Genomic DNA, 26,332 nt, shown 5'->3' on the forward strand with positions numbered 1-26,332 from the left:
TTTACCTTTTTTTTTACATGTCAGCATAACGTCCAGCGCTGACAGTCACCGTGTTACCGTGTTCATTTCCGAAAAAGTAGGGGCCGATGATTCCATGAGATGATAATGCACACCACACTGTTACTTTTTCTGAATGGAGAGGCGTTTCATGGAGTGTGTGTGGATTAATTTCAGATGGGTGGGTTTACTCTGAGACTCCAACAATGTGTGCAAAACCAAGGACGCTTTCTTACTGACACCCTATTCAAAAAATGAACATTTTTCAGGTACACTAGTAATTTCAACTCATGTACAGTATACATCCATGTTCAAAAATTAACTAATATTTGCTCTCTCTATTTTTGTGAATTTTTTAAATTTTCCATTTGACTGCCTCACCCTATATAAGCCTTCTGCAAAATTCTAGTGTAAAAACACTATTAAACCTTGCACAAAATTTATTTTATCATACAGCAACTTAATTCTGTAATGTTATTCCCAACTTTAATGCAATATGTTTCTACTTATTCCATAATTACCCATCCCCCTGGTTTAGTTATATAATTTAGGTATACAGGATGACTTTTTTTTTACACTAACCTGATACTCCACCAATCATGGATACTCACATTTAAGGAAGACAAAAGCTGATTTGACTGTTGTGTAATCAGTTCCTTCTCTTCTGACAAAACTCGAGCTCTCAGTTCATTTTCTTTGTACCTGGAAGTGAAGATGAAAAAAATTGTCAAATAATTTTGCACTGGTCATGGTACACAAACCTGCAAATTACTTAATATCAGTAGCATATTCAATTTGAGACTAACTTTTACAAACCAACAAAGCCAATCAGGCATGTTCAAAAGAGAGGGAAAAATCACATTAAAACAAAATAGACCATCTTAGTTGGTGTCACTAATAAAAACACAATATGTAACAGTGATTTATATACTTTCCCCTTTTTAACTGTTACACTAAACATTTCCGAAAAATCACTTCATTCAATCATTTCACCAAAGCAAACAAACTAAACTAAAACTCATGACTATGGTTGCAAACCAGGAAATTGATTATTTGGAGGACAGAGATGGGAGATATCACACCATTTAAAATTTCCAGGTTTTCCAGAAGAAAAACTTTCACATGCACAATCAATACACTTCTCATAGATGAAAATGTTATCTCTATTACCAGGCAACATGAACAGTCATTCAACAATGGAAAATTTCAATAACTAGCTTCTATAATAATTGAGGTTTATTCTCTTTAACAATACAGCGAATTCATACTATGGTAATGAGTCTGCCGAAATTAATAGAAAATAACTTAAAACAGCTTCGCAGAAAACGTGAGTACCTGAATTAATACAGCGAAGCGAAAGAATATTATGAATTAAAAGTATTACAATTAAAATTAACTTCTCATATAAATAAATAACAATACTCTGTGTTACAAACAGTATTTGTTTTTTTGTTTCTTTTTGTGATTGTGTATGATTTTGTATGCTTGTGTTTCTTACATGGTTCTGTGTAGTTTAAAAGAGCCAATAAGGTTTGAACTTTCAGCCCTCCCCCATGGGACGCAGGAGGAAGTATAAATATGGCCTCTGACAGAGGACAGGAGAGTGTGTTTAGGAACTGGATAGGAGAAGGGAGAGCGATCTTCGGGCTCCAGTGACCTCGCATGAGAAAAAGCAGTTCTGCCGAGGCAGTTCTGCCGATGCTTAGCTTCCACTTGGCAGTTCTGCTGTGGGGCTCAAGTTAGAGGAATGTAAATAATGTAAATTAGAGAATTATTGGAAGAATCCGAGCCTTGTTTTGTTGAATTGTAAATAAATGTATAAAGCCCATTTCTGCGAGTTTTCAGCAATCACCCTGCAACATTAATTCAGTAAGTTCTTGCCTGTGATTGATTATTTGGTTCCGAGCGCTCTGGTTAGGAACGGGATGGGAACCCAGGACTAACTAGCCTATTTAGTTGTTTATTTGGGGTTTTCCTGCCAGAAGCGGCCCGGTAAGGGTGGAGTGTTGCGGAACATCTGGTAACCATAAGGAACCTAGTATAGAATTCTTATGTGAGACCGTTTTCGTCTTGGCCTACAATGGTATCTACTTTCAGGATGCATTTCAATAAAATCTGTAAATTCTTTTCCATCAAATCTATCTGCACTGCAATTAATTCTATGAACACTACTACAGAAATATTATTTAACCAACCTCTGCTCGATTTCTTGCTTCTCTTCCAACAAAAACCTGGTCTCGTCTTCAATATCTTTTAGTTTTGCCTCTAATGTTTCTGATGTTTGAGAGAGGCGTACATTTTTGGTTTCAGTCTTTTTTAGATTTCCTAATATTTTCAACTTTTCTTCTTCTAATTCAGACAAATTTTTCTAAAAAGAAAAATGTTACTACAGTTATTATAGAATCCACAACAATAATACACCAATTCATATAGTTTTCAAATTAAGAACTGTGAAATCGTTGTATATTTCCTCTAAAGTTTGTTCAAACTTGTAAGATCCAATCCACATGCACAAATGGACGGACACACACACCCACACAGTGTGTGTGTTTTCTCTTCAGCTTGTTGGGTGCTAAGAATGTTCACAGTCAAGGAACCTCTCTTATTTGCATTTTGTTAAAAAATAGTTTTCATTCCCTTACCTAACTTCATTTTTAAATTACTGTCACTTGTTAGGCCCTAGCCATATACTTAGAATTTTAAATGTTGCTATGCTTGTATGTGTCTATCTTATATGTCAGTCTGTTAAGCAGTTTGGGTTGTGCAAAATGAAAAGAAAGATTACTATTTCAGTATACCACTATGTTCAATTGGAAACTCTTTTATATGTTGCAAGATATACTGTCATTAATTTTTAGCAATACTGTACAGATCTGATGTCAAATAACAACCATTTAATGCAGAAATTGAATAATACATTGTCCTCCTTTATCAACATATGACAAATTTATTCTGTTGGATTTTGTCTAAGAAAAATAAATGCATATTTATAAATTTAATTGAGAAACTATACACAAATTTGACTTTACATTCAAATAACAATAACAGGACAGAACTCTGGTAGGAAGTGACAGACTACCTTTACAAACTTCTGACCGAAACAACTTTCTGTAATTCTGCCAATAGATACAAAATGTATGAAAAAACATAAAATGTGCCATTATATACAAATAAGTCTTAAAAAGCTAACATTAGTTAGATGTAACCAGAATGAGAAACAAATCGGTGGACATTAACACTACATTCAGTATTATATCAAACAGTCTCGACCCTAACTTACCAATAGATTATCTGTTGTCTTTTCAAGAGCTACCTTGTCTTGCTCTACCATGTTTACTGCTTTCAGTGTCTCTTCATATTCTTCCTTCATTTGTTCATGTTCTAGCCTAATGTCATCTATTAATTTCTCCAGTCTCTTTTTCTCTTCATCTAACGCTGCATTTATCCTTTCCAGCTCCTGCAATTAAACATAAGTGTGTTCCATACAATAAAATATATTAGCAAGATTAAACAAAGTGGGCAATATTTCATGCACATTATAAAATAATGGCTATTAACAACAACAAAAAAAAACATACATGCCAAGAACTACAAAATACAGAGTGATTCAAAAGTTATTGACACTGGTAAAGTTCTAACTCCATTTTATGCTCAGATAGGCTAATCTGGCCAAGATCTACAGTTTAAAATGTAATAATTAATTAATATTTTATGCATATTTTCATAAGTAGTAGTGTGCATAAATCTTCTTTGGTCCTGTCCTTCAAAGCAGTATTCATTCATTGTTTTCTGCCCAGGGGCAGGTCTTCCCTTGCAACCTCCGTGCTGTTCGATTTTCAGCTCTTCGCTTTGTAGCAGCGTAGGACCCATTTATTTTGATGTCGTTAATCCTTAGGAATCTTCTTCCTCTTTCTTCCCTGGATTTTTTCCCCCAAACCATTCCTTTAATAGCATCCCTAAGGAAACAGTTTCTTCTCTTTCAGTGGCCCAACCAATTTATTTTTCTCTTCATGACTATGTCCAGCATTGATATATTTTCCCCAACTCTTTCTAGCACTGATTCATTTCTCACTTTTTCTGTCCATTTCCCCAGTTTCAGTCGTCTCCATAACCACATTTCCAGAGCTTCCAGTCGCTTTTTTTTCACTTGTTCTCAGTGTCCCATGTTTCCCACCGTATAGAACTGAACTCCATACCAGGGACGTCGGAACCAGCGGGGGACTTGTCTTTTTGTTCAGAGTAGAATAACTGCAGAAGGCATCTTTCGGCATTTACTCTGAAAATTGTATTAATGAGTTTGGATTTCCTTCCACACCAAGCGATATAACTGTGTGTATATATAGTATATATACATTTAAATCATTTGCAGAAAGTAGACCGACTGCAAGATCGCGCGTTAGTGCACTTCAATTAGTCGCCTGATATAGAATCAAGAGATTGGTAAGTTTTACTTCTCTCTTTAGGTTTTCTTTACTAATTTATATTTTCTGTGTGAAAGGACATAAAAAGACGAGACTACAGACAGACAAGTATCGCTCGGATACACTATCAGTTCTCTGCCCTTTCGGACTTTAACGCTACAAACTTTGGAGTGTATGAACCACCTCCTCTCGTGGGAAGGGAGGAACGTTTATTTTAGATTATTAAAAGTTTACTGTTTTATTTTAAATGTCATGTTTAGGGCTGATGGCTTAGTTTTAGACCTCAGAGAGAGGTAACACCGTTCATTCTTATGTTCACGGATGATTTATTTTTACGTTGGGAGGTTAGTTTTAGGTGGCAAGGTCGAGGCATGATCGATACTTTAGACTTCTCTACGTTTTTGTTAAAATTATACTGAAATTTGTAAAATGATGAAATGGTAAATGAGAACACGGACAACTTTCTTTTTAACACATCGATCAGAAAGCTTTAGAAACATGGATTTTCTCAATACGTTTACACGTGTACTTCGCACCCTTTTAAAAGTATACGAATGCCTCAATACCATCATGCTTCACTGCATGCGAAGATGGAGTACCAGGCAGGGGTGGAAATTTGCGGTAATTATTCTAAGACCTAAAATTCCAGTTTTCATATTGTATTAAGCGGCGTTTAATGGAATTATAAGTAATAAAATATTCCGTTATATGAGGCTTCGTCACTGTGGATATTCATATATTCGATAAGTATATATTTATTAATTATGTAATAAATATATATATATATATATATATATATAACAATAAAATAAAAAAGCTATTTAATAATAATTACTATATATAGCTATTATATTGAAGTGTGACTCGGATTAACTTGGGGATCAAATATATATGGGGAAGAGATTGTAAAAACGGGTTGATAGATTTCAAAACCTGTCCCCCCACTCCAAAATAAGTTCTGACGTCCCTGCTCCATACAAAGCAATTCATTAGTCTTTTCCTCAGTTCTTTGTTCATAGATGCACAACAAATATTTTTCTCTCTATTGAAGGCTTCCTTCACCATTGGTATTCTTACTTTTACTTCTTGGCTGCATTTCATATCACTGCTTATGATGGATGCATCCAAGATATTTAAAGCTATCCACTTGATCGATTTTCTTACCTCTGATACTCACATTGCCTTCCTCTCTTTCTTCTGATCACCATTGCTTTCATCTTCTTCACATTTATTTTCATCCCGAACTGTTCGCATTGGGTATTCATTTCTGCTTGCATGGCATTTATGGGTATTCCATTTTCTGCCAACAGGGCCATGTCATCTGCAAATCTTATGCAATATATTTTCCTTCCTCCTACTGCTAGCCCTCCCTTGCTACGGAAACAGTTTTTAACTATTTCTTCTACATAGAAGTTGAATAATGAAGGGGAAAGGCAGCAGCCTCGTCATACCCCTCTTCCAATTTCATTTTCCTGGCTCATTTTTCTCCTATTTTCACTTTTACACGTTGTTTCATATATATGTTGCAGACAAGCCTCCTTTCCTTCCAATATACACAAATATTCTTCAGGATCCCTGAGAGCTTGGTCCAGTTCCCTCTATCAAAGGCTTTCTCCAAGTCGACAAATGATACATTTCTTTACCTTTTTCCAGGTATCTTTCTCCAAGTGTTCTCAGTAGTCCTATGGCATCTCTTGTACAGGGGGGCTAGGAGGGGCTGAAGTCCCCCACAACTGGTCTCAGCCCCCTGTAGTTCCCCCCCCCAAGATTTTTGTAGTAAGGTACAAAAACTTAAAAAGTTTAAAAGTTTACATTCCATTGAGGCAAGTGCAATGTTCAAGAACATTTTCTATTTCAATTAGATCGCAAAGTTACTTTTAATACGATGTGTTCTAAAATCAAGGAAAGGGGGGTATATGCAGATATGCCTGGATAGCAGTGGCTACCATTTGATACTATGTAATGGCAGTGGCGTGCCCAAGAGGGGGGGTTGGTGGGGGTTATAAACCCCCCCCCCCTTTTGGTCCACCATTTCTAAAAAAAAAACATCAAAGGCAGGAAAATATGGCAAAATGAGAACTGACTACATAAAAAACTACACATTACCCCTCCCTACGAAACGAAACCTGTTACTTGCCTCGTAGGTGGACGACGTATTCAGTGGTTGTGAGATTGTTCTTTAATTGTTGGGATATGCAGCTAAACATGTACATTATTAGGCTCCATAAATCGTATTGCTATATTTCTGAATAAATCTAACAGATGTGTAAAATAATTTCTTTTAAGTAGGACAACGTTCAACATCTAAAGAGCCGTCAATGTTATTTTCTGTTTGTTAGTTCCTCATTTGAGTACCAACAATGGTATGAGTGTTATCGATGTTCTCTCATCGTTTTCATCATTATATCTATCCTTATTGTTGCAAATATTCAACAAGGAGAAATAGGACGTTAAAAAATCAAATAGTACACAAAGTAACTAATTCTTAAATGTTAAGAATTGTAAATATTAAAATTGGATCTCCCTGCCCTGGTTATCTAGCAGCAATACTGCTACCTTGAAATTAAGGGGTCCCAGGTTCGATCCCCGGTGGAGGCACATATCATTAAGTGGCTCAGATTCCACTATAAGCTGTAGGTCTCGTCCCAATTAGCTTCTGTGTATATAGTGAATCTTAATACAAATCCAATCACGTAAACATTGTTGCATACAATGCAAAAATCAGCACACTTGGGCAAACTTAATTCTTCACCGGCCTAGGCCTACATGATAATTAATTTATTTGTGATGTTAGAAAATAGTTTCTGCAGTACCGACAAAGTGGCCAAATTTCATTCCGTGCAGAATAATCAATCTTTGAAGCACATCTCATAAAACTATTGATCCAATTCTGATCAATATTCAGAGCATAATATAATCTAAAATAAAATTATGATCTTCAGCAGACACTTCTCTAAACCAAAATGCCCAGTACAGGAGTTGCAACTACATATATTCATTGATTTTATGTGAATATATTTGTCTCGTAGTGGAGGTGGATTTGTAGCGAAAATATTTTTGTTCCTTGAGAGTGGCACATCCTAAGTGGACGATATTTCTCACATCCTCTCTATTTTTAGCCCTACTTTCTTAATTCCAGTCGTTGAACAAGAAAAGTAAGATATTTAATCATGGAAGAGAAAATGGTATCATTAATACAGTTTCTATTCAAGGTGTTTTCGCTTATTTGATGCCTAATTTATTAAGTTAGTGCCACTTTTCTCAAGCATGAAATGCTACAATCATTATACGCTCCCTACTGTTGTGATTTGTACAGTTTAGAGTCATGGCACACTATGAGGCAGAATGGAAGCCAAAATAAAGACCTTTAGCAGCTGCTTGCAATGATTGAAACATTCAATATTTCCTTTTACGAACTTTGTAAGCTTTGTGTGTTATTGAAATGTTCATATCCCCATCAACGGTTACTTACGACAAACATTCCAAATCTAATTGGTGACGAGAGGTTGAGTGCTCTATCTGTTCTGTCCTTTGAAGAGCTTTCAAAATATTTGGATTTAAAAAGGTTGTGGCTGCTTATAAAACCAGACGTATCTTATCGTAGTTTCTTGCCGTGGCTCATTTTCTCATTTTAGCAACAAGTTACTCAAGTGTTTACATAAAAATAGTGTTACTTGTAGTATTTATATGAATATCCAGCGAGTTGATAATGTAATGAGTGTAGTTTCTACGGTGTATTTTGTACTCTTCACATGAATAGTAAGACTCTGATATTATTCCACTCAATAATGGCTTAGGAAAAGAAACAATATAATTATTGCATTTTATTTGACATAAAAGATTCGTGCCTAAAAGTACTTTTGTATATGATGGAACAAAATGCAACATCTCATTGATTTATCTTGAGTTCTGATTGTAAAAGATGCAAGCAGTAAAATTATTCCCTAAAAGTGTGAAGTAAGTACATTTTAATCGGCATTAGTTAGACACCCCCCCCCCCCCGAGAATTTGACTCCGAAATCTGCAGCCCCCCCCCCCTCCCTGCTTATTTCATGCTGGTGCCATCACTGCCCTTGTACCTCTTCCCTTTCTGAAACCAAACTGTTCTTTCTCTATCTCTCTGTTCATTTTACAGTATAGGTGTCTATTTAAAATTCTCAAAAGAACTTTTGCCGATTGTCCCATGCTCAGAACATTTCTTGGCGTTACTTCTTCTCTTTATAGGTACTAAGATTGTTTCAAGGAAATCTTCTGGCCATAATACTCATTTTCCATAATTTCATTACACAAGTGTAGCATTTCTTTCTTTCCTCACCCAGATTTTTTATGAGTTCTAAAGGACAAAGCAGTATGATCCTTGATTCCAAGTTCATTGAAAATAAATAACCATCGATTATAGTACAACAAATACTAAAAAGTGCATTTTCATAATTTCATTTTAATACTTGGTAAGTCTTGCCAGGGGGGGGGGGGTTCACTCACAGCAGGCCCGTAGCCAGGCAGGGGCCGGGGGGGTCTGAGCCCCTGTCAGCCCCCTTGACATTAGGTAAAACTATTTTGTGTAATTTGTTTGCAGTGAAAAGTGAAAATGTAGACACCAGATATTATTTTGCTCACAACTTTGGTGAAGGATAAATTCACAGAACGGAACAACAGCTACCACATTTCTTCATCTTATTTATAAGAAGAAGTCTTAAGTAGCAGCAAGTATTTAGGAGATTCTCTTCTCTAGACTTCAGAAAGTTTCTTCACAGGGGAGCTTCTTTATCTGTACCTTCGTTGCCTCTGTTGCGACCCCCCATCTATACAAAAATCTGTGACTTTGATGTCATTATGCAAATTCCCTCCGCATCTGCGTCAAAGGTTAACAGCCCCCAAGTTTTGGGAACGAAGGGGAGTTTTATTGTTTCGGACGGGGAGTGGAATGTATGGTAGGCACTATGATTGATATCATGATATCATCAAATGTAGTATGGAGGGTATAGTAAGAGATGATTTCAGTAGCAGCCAATTAAAACTTCAAGTTATATTTTAAATGATATAGAAAAATGTAGTATTTGTGTGATATTTCTAAAATTTATGTAACTTAATGACCCCCCCCACACACACACACATAATTTACCTTAATTTAACACTGTTAAACTTTTGAAAAATTGACTTGATTTACAAAGCCCGCCTGATAACCCATGAGCCCCCCCCCCCCCTGGAGATCAATTCTGGCTACGGGGCTGACTCACAGCCCCCTAAATACGTCCTTTGTACGTATAAATACGTATAAAATGTTTGGACATTAATTAATTGGTATGGTACTGCCAGTGGCGTGCCCAAGGGGGGGAGGGTTGGTGGGGATTATAATCCTCCTTCGGGGGGATATATCATATTCTTAACAATCATGTATCTTAAACTATCTGTAGAAAAACTCTCAATAAAACACATGTAATCCTTGACGTTTTCCATACTTATGTATTGCAGGTTTACGGAAATAAATTATTATTATTATTATTCCTGAAAAAATGGCAAAATGAGGACTGACTACTAAAAAGTGTATGTAACCCCTCCCGTTTGGAAGTCCTGGCCGTACGCCACTAGGTACTGCGTATTTGATCAATTCCTGGCAATATTTATATTATTTAAGGTTCATCAGTGGTGAAAGGACAGCGATTGCCCAGCTGGTATTTGATAAAGTGAAGGTGAAATTGTTCCGAATGTCTTTCCACTACGAGTTTTTACAGATTTTGAAATGTTAAATATTAATAATCATGTGCCTGTATTCAGTGGGTGGGGTTCAGTATGTTCTGTTCTCCCATCAAATAAATAACTAAACGATATCAATAGTTTTACCACCTACTTAGTAATTATTGCAAATTTCTCTATTTAATGTCGATTTCCTTTTATGGGAACCACGATATTTAAAACAACACAAATTCAATCAGGTTTTTTAACAATGGGAAGTGCTATTACTATAATAAAATGTAGGAATGTATCTTATTTGAAATTTATTTCGTCAACGAGGCATTTTTTTCCTTATTAGAACAATTGAAGACAAATCTGAGGCAATAAGATTGGAATTTTCGATTAATTAATATACCATTATATATACATATCTTATATTGTTCTGTTACTACTTCACACATGGTGTCATTCAGTTCAGTTCAGGTTACACAAAAATGGTCAGAACTCTTTATAGATTAGATATGAATAATACGTCTTTGTCTTTCTGGAAAAAGTATGCGAGACATGTTGGGAGATTACGAAAACTTGCATACATTCTGAGACCCTGTTAGAGAGTAGGGACTACTTTCACGTTTGTGACGTCACAGAGGCCTTGTCTGGCGTCCTGGAAAGCTTGCGATAATAGTCAGTGTTGCGAGCCTATGTTGTTTTTCACTGTATATAATAAAAATAGAAATATCACTTCAGGCTAGAAAATAACATTTTTCATAGGTGTGTGCTGCATCAGCATGTGTAAATATGCCTTGGGGTATCTGACTTTACCCTGGGTTACATATGCGCTGCACAGAAAGAGTGGAACGTTCCCAAACCACTGATTTATCCACGTATCCGCAACAATCCTCAAAATTTCCTCAACACCACCTTAATTTTTTTTCACAAGGACCCAATTTATGCTAAATTTATACTCGCACATCCCAAGAAAAAATCTGCATAAACCCCTTCTACAAACATTCTCCAACTCGACACGCGTCTGCCAGAGGGGGTCCCGGGTTCGAATCCCGGCCTGGGCATGGGTGTTCCTTGTGAGTGTCCCTTCATCAACTTCACCATATCATCACATCCTCATCTTCGTGATTAGCCAAAAGGGGTAGAAATGCGATGTAAAATAAACCAACTTAATAAATAAATCGATCAATACACGTCTGTGCAGTGTGCATGCATGCAGGACGGTGCCAGATATAAATAAGTGGGGACGTTATTTTCTGAGGGAGGCATCACATTTGGTATATCCTATAATACCATACAAACATATTTTGATTAAATAAAATCTATTCATCAAGTTTTTCTTGTTTGTAGATAGAGGGCATCCGTCCTTCGCTAAATCCATGATCGCAATGTCCCCCCACCCCCAGGTCTAGTTTCATATATCCAACTTATTAAAATCGTGATTTCTATTTCACTGAACGAAGAGAAGAAACTGCCTTCAGATCGGAAATAACATAGAAAACCACAAAGTACTGGAATTAATAAACGGAAATTGTAGTGGTCATTCTCGTTCACTCTTCTTTGAGTGAAGAGTGTCCATGCAAGGACAACAAAAGGAGAGGACTGAGGAAAGACAGTGGAACACACTGAAGCGTCGGCGCCCTTCGTTGAAAATACCATCGCAGCATTCGACTGGACTGACTGAGGGAAGTAATCAAGGATTCACGAGTTCCATTCCGACTGGACTGTGGAAGCACATTGCTCATCGGTTCGGATCTCACTTTAAACCAAACCTTATGTACAGTCCCGATTATCCTACATGAGCATATAATAATAACCTGCCTCCAAATGTTGACATATTCGTATCAGAGCAGTTTCAGAAAATTGTTAACGATGTACATGTAATTTTTTTTCTTTGTGCCATCTTTGAACGATATTGTTTTGTTATCATTGTTTTTGTTTTCCTGCTGTTACTGTTTCAGTGTAAAATGGCCATCCAGTATTGCATCTGAAAATTTATTAAAATAAGTAAATAAGTGGACTCCGAAAAATCAGTCAGGGTGGAACAGCCGAGCCACCTAACACCTCACTTTACCGTTCAGTTTTCAGATCAGAAATAACAGAAAAATATGTAATAAAAGAATTCTCGAAAATTATTTCCAGTTCCTTAATGATACGGACCGGTATTCAAATTGTGGGCATGAAACCAAAGATGATACTGAAATAGCAATCTCAAACAAAAAACAGCACTCGCTGGCAAGACCTTGGGAAAAGTCACCATATTGAGTTGGCAAAACTGTAGAAACGTGACTCAAGCTGCGTCGACCTTCCTCAGAAAAAATGCCACGGCATCGCCTGCGGCTAACGGAAATAACGCTCACTCAACCATAGAGGAAAAAATGCTGAAGCAGCTGTTCATAAAATTCCCCCTGCATGCACTGTGACTGGGAGGGGGGAAACCAGTGGTTGACCGACTATGGAAAAGACAAATATGCAGCACTTGTTCTTTAAAAATAAGAGTTGCAGTTAATGTGCTCAAAAAAAGTAGTAACTACGTTACTTCTAGTGGCAACATGACCGTAGGCAGGAAAAAATTTCGGGGGGGGTTCATTCATAATTGTTCCCATGGGCGTCGCCAGAAATTTGAATAATAGAAATAATAACAATAATTGCACAATAATAATTAAAATTTCATAATAATAAAACAATTTTATTCCATAATAATAATACTACTACTAATAATTATTATATTATTGTTATATCCTTGAGGGGGCTTACTCAATCCAACAGATGAGTGAATATCCAGCACAATTTTTTTTTTTTTTTTTTTTTTATTTTAACGTTTCATACAGTGTGTACTGAAATGCACAATTATTATACTTCGTCATTAAACTTTAGATACCTTCAAGAGAAAAGCTTTAAAAGTTAGATGGAAATTTTAGTCATAAAGTTTTTGTTGTTTGACTTTAAAATAAAATTTTTGGAATTTTGAAAAGTGTGGAACCAGTTATTCTTTTTAAAAACTTAGCCTGTTGATGGATTGTAACCTCAATCGCGAACGTAATGTGCTACAAAACTGGAGATCCTAGGTTTGAACTCCTATCAAGGGGGATTTTCGACTTTATCGGACAGGTAATTTAAAAGCTGGAAAGGGAATTTTGGGACAATCATAAGGGAATTTACAGTCTATATTCCTTGTGACGCAGGAGCAACACTGGAAAGATGGCAGCAGAAGTGAAAATGGAGGGGTCGCGGGTGGGCTACGATTCTGAGAATAAATCCTGTTTCACTCAAGTTTCAGAATTCCAAATGTATGAAAATTCTAGCTCGATCGTTTCAACATTGTCTCCATGTATTTTTGTGATGCTTCGGAAAAAAAAAAATTGTTACAATTTTGGTTTCTGAACTTCCATTAATCCAACATGTCAGAAGTTTTGGGGGGGGTTTGAACCCTAGAAACCCCCCCTCTAAATACGGCCATGAGTGGCAAGAATGTATTACAGCCATGATTGCAAGCGGTGTTATTTTTTTTACTGATGTGACCATCTAAAATTAACATAAATTTTCATTCAATTGTAGTACACCGCATACTACGAAAATACAAATACAAGGAAATCCAAAGTAAAGCCTAAACTCATACTTGCAAAAAAAAAATGTTACGTCACGCAAAACATTTTGCTTCGGATCAGTGCTGTTTTTCTAGGAAGAAAGGTTGTTGGAATAAGGAAAAATTTCCTACTTCCTCTTCCTCCCTTCATTTTAATTCTAATTCTCTTGTCTCTTTCTCTCTATATCTTCTTTTCAGCTTACGACCTTTTCTCACTTTTAGTACTTATTCGTTCTTAATTCTTCTCCTTTCTCTTATTCTCTACCGTTTCTTTCATCTCATTTTCCATCTCCACTTCTTTTTTATGATGAAATGTAAACATGATACTTATATAAATCTACCGTGCCCATAACCACTCAAAATATTGTGTTATGTTCATGATCGTGCATGTAGTTACACGTACCCACACTTCTTTCGTAAAATTAAAACTGTATTAGTTTTTATTCTCACCTATAAAAAGGTGCCACCATAAAAAAATATCACTGGTTCTAATAGATGAGATAAAATTATGTACCCGTTCCATTGTGTGCGAGTTCGATACCCGGTGGAGGCACAAGTGGTTCGGATCCCACTTTAAACTGTAGGTTCAGTCCCGATAAGCCTTACTGTGCACAATGTGGACTTAAAACAACATATCAATCAATCAATCAACCATTGTGTGTGTGGGGGAGAGAGCACACAGAGACAAGACACTGTTTCCTTCTCTGCGTGTTTTCGATACTGCTAATCTTTCTTATAACAAAAACTCTCCCTCCCTGGATTTCATTCCATGTTCATAACATTGACATTATGTTGTTTCAACATGGATTCATTTGTGCATATCATTTCTGCAACAAACAAAAACGAGTAACAGATGTCAATGAACCTATTTTCAACCCAAAGTGGGCCTCTCGTATCACTTTGCGCGACGCAATGCAGACTTTTGCCTACGAGTCGATCACAAGAAGTTGGAAATTTTCCGTAGAGCAGACTGAATGAAAAACTACATGTAGAAAAACCACATTTCATCTCACTGTCTTTTGGCATCGGTGGGTACGAAACAGGGGCGTACATAGTGTGTGTCCGAACATGCAATAATTAATATAGCCTAATTACACTGTAATTACAACTTCCTGATAAATAAATTTTCAATTTGCTTTCAATATTATTGTAAAATACTATATGTACGAAATTTGTTCCGTATAATAGCATCTTACACACACAATAATCTGATCACTACGGCTAGGATTTTCATATCAGCATATTTTTTTTGCGAGGCTGACGTGTTCCATAAATAGGCTATATATAAATTCATATTATGAATAAACTAATTAAATTAAGTGCTTTTTAAGGGCATATTTGGCCATTTCAACATGATAGAGCATATTTTGATTGATTTTCAGTCATATTCAGCTTATTTTCGCTTTTTGAAGAAATGCGCAGTCATTTTCGAAGTGGATTCGTTCTTACTCCCATAATCACTCGGTTTATTTTTTATTTTGGACTAGAGCAAAATCTCTTTCATTTTTATTTCAAAATTTAGAGCAAGTATTCATTGTGCATTGCAACTCAGGGCCCATAAAGTGAACTAAAAATAGTACATATGTGAAAATATCTCAGCATTTACATATTGATGTTTGAAACAGTCCAGTTACAAGGGCATATTTTTCCAATTGTAGTGCATATTTTGTACAATTTTAGGTCATATAAGAGCATATTTTATTTTGCATATTTTGGTGATTATTAGGTCATAAAAATCCTAGCCTTAATGATCACACTATCAAAATAATTATTTAAAACATGCACCTCAATCATTATGACGAACTAGATACAAATTATTTTACTTACTAAGTTTGTTAATCACAATTATAATCCGCTTTAAACACGGATCATTATTTTACGAATCTCATTAACATTAGAATTTTAAATAGAAACAAACATGCGTAATTTTTCGAAAAACCCTAACATATCGAGGACTTCAACCCGCAAACCCTCATCACTAAGCAAGCATGCACCTCTCAAGGGACAATACAGGATGACAAAGTGTTTGAGTCACATTTGGACTCTGATCTCAGCTTCAGTAAACATGTGAGTAAAGTGTGGTGAGTCATATTCGAACTGAAATGAGTTTGTTTGCACAGGAAGTTAGCAGCAATGAGATCATACATTTCAAAATACCTGACTTTATGTTCTTCTATTTCGATAATTTTACGTTGCCTCTATAGGTTAATCGCGATAAATTTTAACTTGTCAATCAAGGAAGAAATTAATTCTAGAAAATACTCTTGCATATACAGCGACGGTACGCTGTATTTTCTAGAAGAAAATTACATCACCATTTTTCGAAAATCGGTAAACCCATAGTGGCGCCTCGTGGCCTCAAATTTGGCCAGGGCTTATTTTTTAAAGAATTTAAAATATAATGACAATTCACATGAATTACAAAAAAATTGTATTTTTCTTCTTCTAGACTACAAAACGACTTATTTTTTTAAAAAAAGTATTTAAAAGGTAATAACAATTCATATGAATTAAAAAAACAGGTACTTATCTTCCTCTAAACTACAAAATTGGACTTATTTTTTTTAAAGAATTTAAAATATAATGACCATTCACATGAATTACAAAAGAAACAGGTATTGCTGTGAAACGTACCTTTCTACGAACGTTGGTTCTCATTTAAACAAGAACTGTGCTCTCCTGTTCTTCTGCTCAGCAAATTTTGCAACTACTTTTTCATTGAAGCTCTCTATGTTTGCAATGTATTCTTTCTCTATTGTAAGCACTGCCAAGGCATTGAGTCTGTCTTGTCCCATTGCATTTCTTAAGCAGGTTTTAATACGCTTCAATGTGCTGAAACATCGTTCAGATTCAGCTGTTGGCACTGGAGTTGTTAAAACTATGTTTGTCATTTTTACTGTTTCTGAAAAGGTATCCTCTAAATCATTTTCAATGAAAAACGAATGCAATGTACTGATAGAGTTTATGTTTTTAAACTCTTCACTACAATAAAGAACACGAAGTTCACTCTTTAGTTTTCCCTCTTCTATGAAGGGATAATATTTGGCACAATTCTTACACGAACCATCGAGAAAATCAGACTTCCTCCAGCCATTGAATTTTGCAGGGTCAACTACATTGAAACATTCCAAATGTTCAGTTGCCCCAAATCTCTCTTCGGCTCGATGAATAATTATATCGCAGCACTCAATAGCGCATACTGTTTTGTTAACACTGCTTTTCCTTTTCTTCGAGATGTTACACAGAACAGAACTATCATCTGAAGAGTTGGCCAGTTCATTCCTAATATCACTGATGTCAGCAACAAATTTGCGAAGATGTTCCTTTACGTGTACCATTGTTGTAATGTTCCTCTGCAAAATATTGTAAAATATTTCGACAAAGGGCATTATCCTGTTAAAGACACCCAAGAAAAAAATGAATTCCTCGTCTTCAAGGAAATGTATTAGTCCAGTTGCTTCCCTAATTGACACAGAATCCCATGAGCCATCTTGCTGAATAATTTCCAAACACTCTATCAGGGCTTCCTTGCACTGGAAAACAGAAGACACTACCCTACTTTGGAAATTCCATCTAGTTTGGCATGTTCGCGGTAACCGTCGATGACATACCTCCTGCAGTAAATCTGTTCTCTTACTAGATGAAGAGAAGAACGAAGAAAATGCAGATAAATTGGCAAAGAAAATTCTGATAACTGTGATGGTAGAGCATACTTGTTGCATTATGAGATTGAGTTGGTGTGCATAACAATGCACAAAATAAGCACACGGATAAACATCTCTTACAAGCCGTACCCCTTGGAATGCAGATCCACCATCATACGTTTGAGAAACTAATTTATCTTTTAGTTTGTACTGCTCTAATGCATCTAATATACATTGGGATACCCCTGATGCAGATCTGTCAGTCAGTTGCACGAAACCATGAAAATGCTCTACTACTTGCGAGCACTGAACAAAACGAATCACAATCATCAAAATGTTGCTGGTTTCATCAGCTTGTACAGACACAAACATAGCATTGTTTACATCCTCCTGGAGGGCCTCACTGTAAACCTGGTACATACAGTCTAACAACTCATTTTGTATCACGGCTGATGTGAATTTATTTACTTTGGATTCCACTACATGTTCATGCAAACTGTTATCTAGCTTAGCAATCTCATTTACTAAATCTAGGAAGATGCCTCTGTTTAAAGATTGTTCTCCATCGTTATGTCCTCGTAGGGCAAGTTCATGTCGACCACAGAATTTTAAGCAATCGATAATTCTATTTAATATATGCCTATTTTTCCGGACTAATTCATTGTGCCTTGTAATTGACAGTCTATGTCCTTCATCGATTTTTGTTCGAACATCAACCTTTCCAAACAAACACAATTTTAACGAGTTTCCAATGTGCGAAGAACTAGTTTCATGTGACTTAATTCTTTCAGAAAGATGTTTGAGATCACTTATACCATGAACTGTCCATGAATCATCACCACCAAACAAAAGGCAATTATAACAAAAGAGGGTTTTCTTGATCTCGCTAGCTGTCAACCACGGTTTTCTGTTGTACCAGTCTGGATTGAAAGAGCGTGATTGTGATTTGTGTTGTTGTATTACTGTAACACTCGGATGGTCAGGACCTAATTGTTTAACAACAAGTTTTTCTTGGTCACTCAATGTCTGAAATGGTGTTTCCAACAAGAAATCCACTTTGTTCATAGCGAATAAAAGCCACCACAACGCTACACTACAACACGCGTGATCGAACGAACGCGACGCGACGGAACTTGCCCCGAATCAACACCCAACCCATTGTACTCCCCTCCTTCGTTCTCTCTGCTAGCACGTGACGTGACCTTCACTGTAGCATGTAGCGTAGACCACGCCTTCCTCTGCGATGAGCCCCGAGACCGATAACTGACATCCGCCTCCAGGACAGTGTTGCCACAATCTGTAAGCACAATTTCCCTTTCCAAGGGGTAAAATTTCCCTTTTTCGCCCATTTTTTCCCTTCATCTAAGAATTATTATTATTAATAATAATAATAATTAAATATTGTCGTTGACCTATGTTCGTATGTATGTATAAAATGTTAATCAATTTAACTTTTAAATGCTACGACGCCAGGGGTACCGGCCTGGGCATGGCTGTTTGTGAGTGTCCATTCATAAATTTCATCATATCATTACTCATCCCCATCTTTGCAATTAGCCAAAAGTGGCAGAAAAGCGAAGTAAAATAAACCAAATCAATAAACAATAAAATCAATAACTTTTAAATGTTTTTTCGGAAGATTTAGATTCTATTTCTAATCCACGCTAATTTTTTTGTTTTGAGATGAAAGCTAAAACTATGTTATAGTTGGCAACTGAAGATGTTCATCAGTAAAAAGCAAGACACACAAACAGAGATTGGATTTAGGGAGGCCAATGCCCCTTGTCTTCATCGCACCATCAGAGGAAAATTAAAAATATTCTACACAAAATGCTGTTCTAGTAAGGTGCACATAATGAAGAGTTTGTGTGGAAAATCACATATTTGCCTCCTAATAAAAATGTAAGTTCGGCGTATGGATATACGCGTTTTATTAAAGAAGATATATAGTACATACCTGAGCAAATGTTCTATTCTGGTAAATTTCATATATTAGGTGGAAACTTCTAAAACACAGCAAGTTTTTTATTAAAATTTAATTTGTTGGTCACTTCTTGCCACTCAGCACGGAATTTTTTAACTTGTTTCCGCGGTGTTTTTTCATCTTCCGATAATTCTCCACGACGTTTTTTAATACATTCTGGAGTTGCAGACAGTGTCCTTTGCTTCCCTTGTTCTCCCGTCGTCCAAGACGGGCACAGCCTTCCACCAAACACTCGCACACGACGAATAACCCACCCAGTGTCCAATGAAGACTGAAATGAAGATAGGCTTGCGACAAAGATAACTTCATGGTTTGCACATGTAGTGTTTGAGGCAAAATTCAGAGAACCAGGGAAATAATACCCTCGGACTCCCACTCCCATAAGGGTGAATGGCCAAAGACCTCCGGCCCCAAACGGTAGCCAGATGTGGGTCAACCCAAATTCAACCCTTCCTCTCAGAACAAAGTATAAAACAAAAAAAGTTCTCATTTTCAAAACTGGAATCTGTTATAATGTTTAATATAATTAATGTTTAGTCTGTCTTAAAATTTCCCTGAAAATTCGCTATTTTTAATCGAATTTCCTTTTTCCCTTAAAATTAGCTCCAAATTTCCCTTCAAAAAGGGAAATTTCCCTTCTTGTGGCAACACTGCTCCAGGATCGCTCAACATGGTAGCAAATGTTGACCTGCTAGAGTGCCACACACGTAAATTTGCCGTTGCGTAGAAACGAATTTTCGTTTCGTCTCCCTCTCCCTTAGCATCATGTGTTCTACCCTGCTCGAAAACCTTCGCTATTGTTGCCACATTGTCATTCCATTCCTGGACACACTCGCGCAAACATCATTGAAAACAATTGACTAGCGCTCCAGCTCGCGGTTCCCACCGTTCGGTAGGGACGCTGATGTGGCAATATAGCACGGCGTAGTGGTTGCTTCTTTTATGCAGTGCATGTTCATAGGCTAGCTAGTAACTAGTGTTGCCAACTGTAATAATGAAGCACTATTTCTGTCACGGAAGGGGAAAAGGCAGGTAAAGTGACGGTGAGTTTCGTTGGATTGGAAGCACCATATTTTTATTTTATACTAAGTATTTGACCGGTTTGACGTTGTGTGCGTGTATTGCGTGTGTGTATGTAAAAGTGTGTGTTTGCTAATGAACGTTAAATTCCATAATGCCTCCAGTTCTGTCGAAGTTGAAATCAAAAACCTTGCATAGCCAAGCTCGGGAAATTCTAAGCAACGTGCACGAGTTCATGAAGGAGGAAGCCAGTCATGGTGTTAGCATCCCAATAAAGCATTTTGGCAAGAGTGCAGCGAACAGCAGCAACAAATTGTTCATATTTCATAATTTTGGAATTATTCAAAATAAATAAATTATGTGGCTCCAACATCATTTCAACTCTGGCTCCGGCAAGTGTTCTTGTAGAAATTGCATAGAGGAGGCTGTCATTTTTGCTGCTTAATGCGATGCATATTGTTTTCTGTGTTAAAATTGCCATGCTTTGATGGGTGACCAAGTTCATAGCAGGGCCGGCGGAAGGGGAGGGCGAACCGTCCCATCGCCCAGAGCGGCAAAATTTGAAGAGAAGAAAAAAATAAGCCTATTGAAAACTGTGATCGAGCGAGATATTCTTTTGCGCTGAATAGTATTGAAATAGCATAAGAAGTCTCATTATTTATTTTATATTTTGATGTTTTAGTTAGGAATATATTGATTTTCAATTTTCCGTTGCTGCGTAATGACCGGGGGGGGGGGGGGTCGAAATAGAGCGGCATCTGCCGCCACCTCCCAGGGAGGCAAAATGACTAGCGCCGGCCCTGGTTCATAACAAAAGAAAAAGCCGCGCAGCTTATCGTCTAGTGGCAGTATATGTACTTGTTATTGTTGTGGAAGCCGGCATCCTTTGTAAATGTACAACAAAGGCAACCGACTGTCGCCGATCTCAGAGAGGAAATAATAATACTGCTTCAGGAGGAGTGTTATGGTGCAATTGTAGCGGTTTAACACGTTGGCATGTTATTATCTGCCGTTGCAGTTCCATACCAGTGTATACGGGTTTTGGGAGTGAAAAGTTAGAACGCCACCAGTGCATTAATGCAATGAAAAATAATATATATATTTTTTTATTTTGTTTGAAATCACTCAAATAAGGAATCGTATGAAGAAGTCTTCTTTGCAGCATTTTTGGTAATTTTACTTATGTGTTAGTTCATATTTTGCGAATTTTTAGTAGCTACATACAAAGCCACTTGTTAGTACATATTAATCCTAGTCCTGGTATAATGCATGACGTTTAAAACTCAACGTTAGATAGACCTGAATTCTCTAATTTCATTGTTGTACGTAACAGCTGTGCATCGGCGCACCGCAGCGATTTTTCTATCTGGTCCATTAGCAACACTGCTTCTTTAGTTCTGTCGCGCATTGCACGGCAGAATTATCTGCGCTGGACTCTACGTCACACAGTTTTATGGCCTTTCCTGGATGCATGAGAAGTAGCGACGTTCCAGCCGAAAACAATTGAAAATCGCATTGCGTTGCCTTGTGGCGTCTGCAGCGAAAATGGCAGGGCGTGTTGGGCTGTTGAATACGGTGTCACTATTCATGGATTATGAATCGATGTGATGACATACATATATGGATGCTATTTCAAATTAAAGTAGGCCTATGTGGTTAATCTCGAAGTAAAACATGAGTAGATCTAGATCTGTGTCTACTGTCTATAGATATACAATTGAGGGGAAATGTTATATTCCTAATTTGAGAGCTTTGGTTACAACAAATTCTCTGTCGTTACAATTTTCCTTCGCCAAAATAATACGTAATAACCATGGAGGAGTGACATTGAGTGTAGAAAAGTTGTGGCCAGTTTTATTTAAGGATATATATAGGCCTATATGTTTAAATAAGGATTATTTTCGATAGGAGTGCAGGTTTGACACAACGCTCTACTTTTTGTGTGTTTGTTTGTGTGTTTGATTTGGTGTTTTAAGTCCACTTTATGCACAGTAAGGCTAATTGGGACTGGACCTACAGTTTATAGTTGAATCCGAACCACCATGTGCCTACACGGGTATCGAACCTGGGACGCTTTGTGTGTGTGACCTTATTGGTTGTAAACCTTTGTTAAAATACTTATAACATACGCATACGCTACACTATCAGTGAAAGAAAGATTAATTTCGAGAAATTGCTTTGAAATGGGATCATTATTCCTCAATAGTTTCATGCCATTGTTAATAGGTCGACCCCCGTGGTGGAGTACTTCCCGGCTTGAGAATGAATGCTTGTGAGTGTCCATTCATCAATTTCATCATATCATCACTCATTCCCATTTTCGCAAATTTGTCAAAAGTGGCACGAAAGTGAAGTAAAATAAAACAAATCAATCAATGAACCATTGTTAATAGGACAATAATAAATACGATTTAAGAACAATAGTTTCATTTGAATTTTGTTTTTTTTATCGTCGCTTTTCGGCCACTTTTGGATAATCGCGAAGATGAGGATGATTGATGATATGATGAAATTGATGAAAGGACACTACCAAAGAACGCCCAGGTTGGGATTCAAACCCGTGACCCTGGCGTCGTAGCACACCACGGAGTTCGACTTACGAACAGAAATGTTAAACAGTGAATATAAGTTGCAAAATGTGTGCAAGATTGTATAACGGTGTTCTCACGTTGTTTTCACGCAATAATGTTTGATATAGTTTAAATTATCAATTGCTGATTGTGCTTTCGTAGCTGCGAAAAAATGTAAATTAAAGCAATATAAATAAACACGTACGAATTGGCGTTATACATGAAAATGCCACATTTTTTTTAGTTGTCTTTATGATTAACTCCGCATGATCATCGTTTAAGTTATTGGAATACCATCCTCCTTCCAATGGATATTCAAATATCATACGGTGCATTTCTTGATATCACGCTGCCTTGAAAAGTATGTATTTCACCCAGGAAATGGCCTCGATACTTGATGACAATTTTTCTTGCAAAAAGAAGCTGGACGGACACGCATATCGCGCTACGACGCCAGGGGTCCCGGGTTCAAATCCCGGCCTGGGCGTGCTGTTCCTTGTGAGTGTTCCTTCACCATATCATCACCCATCCTCATTTTCGCGATTAGCCAAAAGTAGCAAAAATTCAAAGTAAAATAAATTAAATCAATCAAATAACATTCATGCCTATACCGGAACTCGAACCCGAAACTTACGTAGCGAGGTAGAAAATGGTCTCCACCTCGAGCTGAACACGTTTGCCAGAGCATGCTCATCCGTTTTGCCAAAAAAAAACAACTTAATGTTGTGAACAGTACTTGGGTTCATTACTTTTTTTTTAACTGCGTTATTTTGTTGGTATTTTTAAATATACTTCAGTTGAAGCCAGTGCATAATTATCCGTTGACAGATCACTCATTCTGCCAGAATATAGTGGCGAAAAAGTGGTACATTTTCCGTAAAACACTTCCCTTAACTTCCACAAGTCTAAAGAAACTGCATTCGGTAAGTAATTTCTCCTGTAAATTTTAAGAAAGCCGTTCTCCGGATACGGAAAAATTTACCGAAAAAGTTATTACTATTTAAGGCTATTGGATGCGTGACCTAAAGATGCGCTTGGGCTACATAATCAAACTTGCAAATACTTTTTACTCCACGCATCTTTTAGTTCCGCCGCGCCATGTTGCAACTAACAGAAGACAACAGACTTGCAGACGACAGTTCACCGCAGGTAGCGAGAGAATTTTATGTTGAGTGAATCCGCGGTCGCTCCGGAAGCCCCAAGGCACGAGACGCCATGGGCAGTATATTTTTCGACTCAGATTTTTTGTGACTTTTTATGTGTTATTCTGAACGCCTCGGAAAAAATCAGCTTTGTTGGATCGTCGGGGGAGAGGCGGGAGTTATATGTGAAGGGAGGCTGCCCCTATAGGCCATGTTAACTGCACAGACAAGGATGAATGATAACAATTCACTGATCGTTAAGCATATGACAGAGCTTCTGATTTTTCAGCTCAGCGCTAATTCCTAGATCACCCCGAGGTTTCTTATTTTAATTTCCACGCATAGCTATGTAAAGTTATGCCAGGAGAACTGAGGTAAGGTGTTTCACAATGAAAAAGTGAGCATATTATTATTATTAATATAGTGTACCCAGGAATAATATACGAGCACTATTATAATGTCAAATGAGATACCTGAAGCCAATTTGGAAATGGGTATATTCCCTCCTCTTCGGCACTGCATGAGCCCTTAACAAAGGTATACAGGAGGGGCGAAAATAAATTTTCTTACGCCACTGGTTCCCACAGAAAATGCAAGAAACCAGTTTTCCCTTCCCCATCACGAAACCTTATTTCTAAGGAGATCTTTCAGGTTTTATTCACCTGGAGCAGATGGTCGCATTTTTGTTGTGCCATGACACTATGAGATGAAAAGATTTAACGGTCGCGGTTAAGATTTACGTTAAAACCGGTAGACGGTTAAAGCCTGCAAGATATGGAATATATCCAAGCGTTGGCTCTCCTATTGTGCAGAATATACCAAAGCCGTTGCAATTCCGACAGTTTCTCCACTACTAGAGGAGGAGAAATTAAGATTAGGAGTGTTTTGGAAATTGCACAACACAGACAGCGAGGTGAACATGATTTACAAAATAAAGAAATTGAAGATATATATTTTAATGTAAAAAATCCTCTTGAACACAAAACAGAATACTGATGTACAAACACGGGAGAATTTGTAATATTATTGATGTACAAACACGGGAGAATTTGTAATGTTATTTGGTAAGGTTTCTACCAGCAAATGGTAGTTTCATTAATATTGTCTTACTCCTGGAATAAAAAAGACGGTGTTTATATCAACATCAGGGGCAATGCATAAAAACGTGTATTTGGAGTAGGGCAAGACTGACTGACAGGGTGAACAGGTCCTAACGGTGGAAAAAAAAAAACCACGCAATAACTTCAAAAACAAATTGAAAAATATCTTGTACTTTGATTTCCTTTTGTTACAACTCTCCTTATTCTCATGGTTGACGTGCATTTATCTTATCAGCCTGTAAGATATTTTGCCAGTGACATCTACACGACCTCTGAAACATCACGTCCAGTGTTAATGGTCACGTGTGCATATCAACTGCGAAGTACCCCTTTGTCCTTGTGACGTGGTTTGCTTTGAAAAGCAATGTAGGAGTCGTGCAAAAAGCTACAAGGCCACTGTATTTTATATGCACAAATACAGATGCAAAACTAACACGTAAACATTCTGGAGGAGTAAGCGTAATATAATACTTATTCATAATTCATTAAAAACAATCATCTGCGGATATGTGTCACAAACAGTACAACCAGTTTCTGTAGTCCAGAAAAAAAATACGATTTCAACAGATATAATCAAGAAAATCAAGTAAATGCGACGTACAATAATCAAAATAGAAAAACAAAAACAAGTATAGTTAATTAATAATAACTGTTCATGCGGAAATATTAATTTATCATATTGGCACAAAGAACTTAACTATTCTCTATCTACTATTAGAATCACAAACACAAGCCTTTCGGGGGAAAAAAAAGTTTCTTTCCGTTGTGCTAGTTCTTGTGTTGATTGATTGATTTGCTTTATACTTCGGTTTTTGTGCCCCTTTTGGCTAATTTGCAAAGATGGGGATGAGTGATGAGATGATGGACACTCACAAAAACATCCATGCGCAGCCCAGGATTCGAAGCTGGAACCTCTGGCGTCGTAGGTGCTAACCACTCCGCCACGGGGGCAGGCTTCTGGTGTTGATTGGTCGTATCTGTACTGCTCATGATTTAAGGCCCCACAACTTCAATATAGCAGCTATGTTGAATGAAATGGCTTAAGCACTACCAGCTCCCATCCGAGCAACCAATGGGATTTTTCAGAAGCCACATGAATCTGTTTGCACTGACTTCGTTCTTACAGCGAACAGTGAATAGTATAACGTCAGTTGAATAAGTTTTGTTTTATTCACTCTTGTCTAATATG

The 26,332-nt window shown here is 37.1% G+C and overlaps 1 protein-coding gene across 3 annotated transcripts in view; it reads right to left on the reverse strand.

The window, feature by feature from the left end:
• The window catches only part of LOC146000345 (pleckstrin homology domain-containing family D member 1-like), a 97,722-nt gene that overhangs the window by 34,756 nt on the left and 36,634 nt on the right, over nucleotides 1–26,332 (reverse strand). For 2 of the 3 annotated variants that reach the window (XM_083137879.1, XM_083137878.1), the window contains exons 6-8: nucleotides 3,278–3,454; nucleotides 2,193–2,365; nucleotides 609–699 (exon numbers count right to left, since the gene is read on the reverse strand). In XM_083137879.1, the coding sequence (XP_082994005.1) occupies nucleotides 609–699; nucleotides 2,193–2,365; nucleotides 3,278–3,454 (441 nt within the window). Of the gene's footprint in view, nucleotides 1–608; nucleotides 700–2,192; nucleotides 2,366–3,277; nucleotides 3,455–16,317; nucleotides 18,433–26,332 lie in introns of those variants that run through there. The other variant, XM_083137877.1, reaches the window with a different exon arrangement.

This window comes from Lepisma saccharinum, chromosome 16 (assembly GCF_977018435.1).
Source record: "Lepisma saccharinum chromosome 16, izLepSacc3.1, whole genome shotgun sequence".
Lineage (NCBI taxonomy): Eukaryota > Metazoa > Arthropoda > Insecta > Zygentoma > Lepismatidae > Lepisma > Lepisma saccharinum.